The sequence below is a fragment of the Cebus imitator genome, unplaced genomic scaffold (genome assembly GCF_001604975.1).
Source record: "Cebus imitator isolate Cc_AM_T3 unplaced genomic scaffold, Cebus_imitator-1.0 Scaffold170, whole genome shotgun sequence".
NCBI classification, from domain to species: Eukaryota; Metazoa; Chordata; class Mammalia; order Primates; family Cebidae; genus Cebus; species Cebus imitator.
The window spans coordinates 3,379,478-3,384,355 of NW_016107485.1; the positions used below are offsets into that span (position 1 = coordinate 3,379,478).

The window sequence follows — 4,878 nt, forward strand, 5'->3', positions numbered from 1 at the left end:
TCCAGGCTGGAGTGCAATGGCGCAATCTCAGCTCACTGTAACTTCCACCTCCCGGGTTCAAGCGATTCTCCTGCATCAGCCTCCCGAGTCGCTGGAATTACAGGCACATGCCACCACGCCCAGGTAATTTTGTATTTTTAGTAGAGATGAGGTTTTTCCATGTTGGTCAGACTGGCCTTGAGCTCCTGACCTCAGGTGATCTGCCTGCCTCGGCCTCCCAAAGTGCTGGGATTACAGGCATGAGCCATTGTGTCTGGCCCCCACCACTCATTTTTTGAAAATAATTTAATTTCTCTTTAACTCATAAAATTTGGTTTCTGCACCTCCTACTCCAATTAAATAGCACCCTTGAACACCAATAAGTTTTTTTTAGAAACTATCATAGAAAATTTAAAACATGTACAAAGTAAATACAAATAAACCCCTATGTACCCATCATAACACTTCAATAGCTGTCAACATTCTACCATTCCTGCTTCATCTACACTTCCATGTACTCTCCACCCCATTTGATTACACAAGTTTCACCAGCTACAAACGTACCTACACTGTAACTATTTTTATTGTAAACTATTGCACCCCTATCAGACAGGGAACATCCCCATCTCCCCAGAAAGTTTTCTCATATCCTTTCTCTTTAATTAGTTCTTAAACAAATCCAGGTGACTTTTCTCACTTGTCAACCTCCTTGATTCTTGATCTGAGGTTAGTGAATGAACATTTTTCTTGAAATTCCCCTCTTGATTTCTATGATGCAAAAGGATCCCAATTCATCCTAAAGTCACATCAGTGTTAGTGCCAAAATACATCTCAAGTCTGTCTTTCCCCCACTTCCAGCTCCACCCATGAATGTAGTCCACCCCTTCTGTCTTACCAGAAGAGCAGCTGCACATGCCTTCTCACCAGGCTCCCTGCTTCCACTCTTACGTCTTTCCAATCCGCTCTCCAGACAGCAGCCGGAGACGTTTTTGTTTTTTATTTTGAGACGGAGTCTAGCTCTGTTGCCAGGCTGGAGTGGAGTGGTGCTATCTCAACTCACTGCAACCTCTGCCTCCTGTGTTCAAGTGATTCTCTTGCCTCAGCCTCTCAAGCAGCTGGGACTACAACGTGTACCACCACGCCCAAGTAATTGTTTTATTTTTAGTAGAGAAGGGGTTTCACCATGTTGACCAGGATGGTCTTGATCTTCTGACCTCATGATCCACGTGCCTCCGCCCCCCAAAGTGCTGGGATCACAGGCGTGAGCCACCCCACCTGGCCAACTGAGTCATGTCTTAATCTGCAAATCCTGCCAGGTGTGGTGGCTCCCGCCTGTAATCCCAGCACTTTAGGTGGCGGAGGCTGGCACATCACCTGAGGTCAGGAGTTCGAGACTGGTTTTAGTAGAGAAACCCTGTCTCTACTAAAAATACAAAATAAGCCGGGCGTGGTGGCACACACCTGTAATCCCAGCTACTTGGTAGACTGAAGCAAGAGAATCGCTTGAACTTGGGAGGCAGAGGTTGTGGTGAACCAAGATGGCACTATTGCACTCCAGCCTGGGCAACAAGAGGGAAACTCCATCTCCAAAAAAAAGCAAATCCTACCACATCACTCCTCGAGTGAACAGCCTTCAATGGCTGCCCTGTGCATGGAGAATAGGTCCACGGTGCACACTGTGACCTCTGAGGCCTTGCAAGGTCTCTGCCTCTCTCTCTAACCTCCCGTCACACTTGGTCCACAGGTTTCTGAGAGTTCTTGGAAGTGGCCACAGGCTTCTGCAGCTGTTTCCTGTGTCTAGAACACTGTTCCTCCAGCTCTCCACAGAGCTGGCTCCCTTGCCCATTAGCTTCAGCTGCAATGTCCCCTTCTCAGAGAGACCTTCCTTGACTAGCTACACTTTTCCTCCCAGCTGCCCTGCATGACATAACTTATTTTATTTTCTTGATAGTACTTACTATCATCTATAATTATTATCTTTATTTATTCATGTCTCCCACTAATATGAAACCACCTTGAGAGTAGGAACTATGTCTTTTTGGTTCATTGTTGTATCCCATGATAACACGTGCTTAAGAATTACTTATTGAAGGTCAGGCTCGGTGGCTCACACCTTAATTCTAGCACTTTGGGGGGCTAAGGCAGGAGAATCACTTGAGCCCAGAAGTTCAAGACCAGCCTGGGCGACACAGCAAGACTCCGTCTGTACCCAAACACAAACAAACAAAAAACCCAAAGAGCCAGGTGTGGTGGCACACACCTGTGGTCCCAGCCACTTGGGAGGGCTGAGGTAGGAGCGCTGCTTTAGGCCGAGTGGTTGAGTCTGCAGTGAGGCGTGAGCTGTGATCACACGACCATACTCCAGACGGTGACAGAGCAAGATCCAGTCTCAAAAAAAAAAAAAAAAAAAAAAAAAAAAAAAAACTATTGAAAGAAAGAAAAATCAGCTCAAAATCACCATTTGATAGAAAATTCTCTACTTTTCCTCAAAACCTGCTACCTTTCCTGACGGCTTTCTGTTAACAGACACCCACAAACTATGTAACCACAGCACACTGGCAAATTCCAGCCATACATGAAATCATTCCAAATATAAGATTCTGTTGATTAATTGACAAGCTCTTGGTACTATGCTCCTACCTGAGTGATGAAATCATTTGTACCCCAAGCCTCAGCATCACACAACATATCCATGTAACAAACCTGCACAGGTACCTCTGAATTTAAAATAAAGCAAATAAAATTTATAACAGAAGGGCATCTAAAAATGATCAGTGACTGCCTCTGTGCAGCCTTTTGACTTTATATACTTCTGATGTTTTAATTTTTTATAAGCATATAGTAACTTTCATAATAAAATTTAAAAGACATCAGTACTCTAAAATTTAATTATAAAGTTCTCTGTAGTTAAGTAAAATTGTTTTAAATTAGCATATAGCATTAAAAAGTATACTGAAAAGAAAAAATATTTCTCAATCTTAGGTTAGGTTCTAATTTAAATCAATCTAATTTTCAGTCACATAAAACAAAACACCCATTCTACTCATCCACAGCCTCTACTGTTCAATTTCTACCCAAACTGTACCTTTCAGTAATTTACTGACCTTGGAACTGCTTTCTTCCGATACTTCTCCCTCATTGGTTTGCATGGGAACAGATTTTGTGCAAAACTCTGCAGAAACACAAAAATACTGCCTAAAAGAGAGAAGAGAAAAAGTATGTAAGGAATTCAGGACAAAAATTTGTTTTTTCAGAAGTTTAGACTGAAATTCTCTCAGTAAGACCATGGATACTGTGAAATAACCTTAAGTAACTGTGTGTGTGTGTGTGTGTGTGTGTGTGTGTGTGTGTGTGTACACGCATCTTAAAGGTAAGAAAGAGAGGACTGGACGCAGTGGCTCACGATTATAATCTCAGCACTTTGGGAGGCCAAGGAGGGCAGATCACAGTCAGGAGTTCAAGACCAGCCTGGCCAAGATGGTGAAACCCCATCTCTACTAAAAGTACAAAATTAGCCAGGCGTGGTGGCAGGTGCCTATAATCCCAGCTACTCAGGAGGCTGAGGCAGGAGAATCGCTTGAACCTGGGAAGCAGAGATTTCTGTGAGCCGAGATCATGCCACTGCACTCCAGTCTGGGTGACAGAGTAAGACTCTGTCTAAAAAAAGAAGTAGGGAGGGAATTTTTCCCATCTTGGGGGAGAAGGGTAAGGAGGAAAGGTTTCCAGCATTGGGATATTAACAGCTCTAGATTTCTCTATTTTATTTGGCTTTTGGCCGAGGTGATGGTGAAATACAGCAGACAGTGACCTGCAAGAGAGTATGCCAGTGAGCAAAGCAGCACACCTGCTGTTGCAATGCCGCATGTCACACTGCCTGGGTAACAGGCTAAGGCTATTGGAACTGGCAGCGTTTCTGTTTATAATTTATGAATAATGTTCTTGCTTTCTTTATAACTGAAATTAAGGTACACTATAATGGCTGGCCCAGCTTTTTATTTTTAGGAAATGTGCTTAATAAATTAAATGTCAGTTAATTTATTTTTATATGAGACTATAGGGCCACATTGTAAAAAGTAATTAATTTTTCCTCGAAGAATAAAATGAGTCAAGAAAAAGTTTGTTAAAATTTTATGAATAAAATGTGCCAAAAGGAAACTACTAAAAATCTATGCAACATTTTCATGAATTCATTTCATATGTAATTATTGAAGAAAACAATTTTTTTTTTTTTGAGACAGAGTCTTGCTGTGTCACCCAGGCTGGAGTGCAGTGGCGTGATCTCAAGTCATTGCAATCTCTGCCTCCCAGGTTCAAGCAATTCTCCTGCCTCAGCTTCCCAAGTAGCTGGAACTACAGGCACCTGCCACCACACCCAGGCTAATTTTTGTATTTTTAGTACAGACAGGGTTTGACTGTATTGGCTAGCCCAGTCTTGAACTCGTGACCTCGTGATCCACCTGCCTTGGCCTCCCAAAGTGCTGGGATTACAGAGCTACGGAGCCAGCCCTATTGAGGAATAATTATTCAAATGACACAAATCTCCATTATAATACAGGTACAAATATTTACAAACCTATCAGATACTTTAAAGCTCACAGCTACAAAACATAAAAGCTAAAAAGGGCCAGGTGCAGTGGCTTATGCCTGTAATCCCAGCAATTTGGGAGGCCGAAGCAGGTGGAACGCTTGAGCTAAGCAGTTTAAGACCAGCCTGGGTAACATGGCGAAACCCCACCTCTACCCAAAATACAGAAATTAGCCAGCTGTAATGACACACATATGTAAGCACAGTTACTCAAGAGGCTGAGGTGGGAGGGCTGCTTGAGTCCATGAGGTCAAGACTGCAGTGAGCTGTGATTATGCCACTGTACTCCAGCCTGAGCAACAGAGACCCTGTCT

At 43.1% G+C, this 4,878-nt stretch overlaps 1 protein-coding gene across 5 annotated transcripts in view; it reads right to left on the reverse strand.

Moving 5' to 3' along the window:
- TNRC6B (trinucleotide repeat containing adaptor 6B) overlaps nucleotides 1-4,878 on the reverse strand; it is a 266,719-nt gene that overhangs the window by 178,817 nt on the left and 83,024 nt on the right. For all 5 annotated transcript variants that reach the window (XM_017544738.2, XM_017544739.2, XM_037744368.1 and 2 more), the window contains exon 3: nucleotides 3,084-3,174. In XM_017544738.2, the coding sequence (XP_017400227.1) occupies nucleotides 3,084-3,128 (45 nt within the window). In that variant the 5' untranslated portion in view covers nucleotides 3,129-3,174. The remainder of the gene's footprint in view (nucleotides 1-3,083; nucleotides 3,175-4,878) is intronic.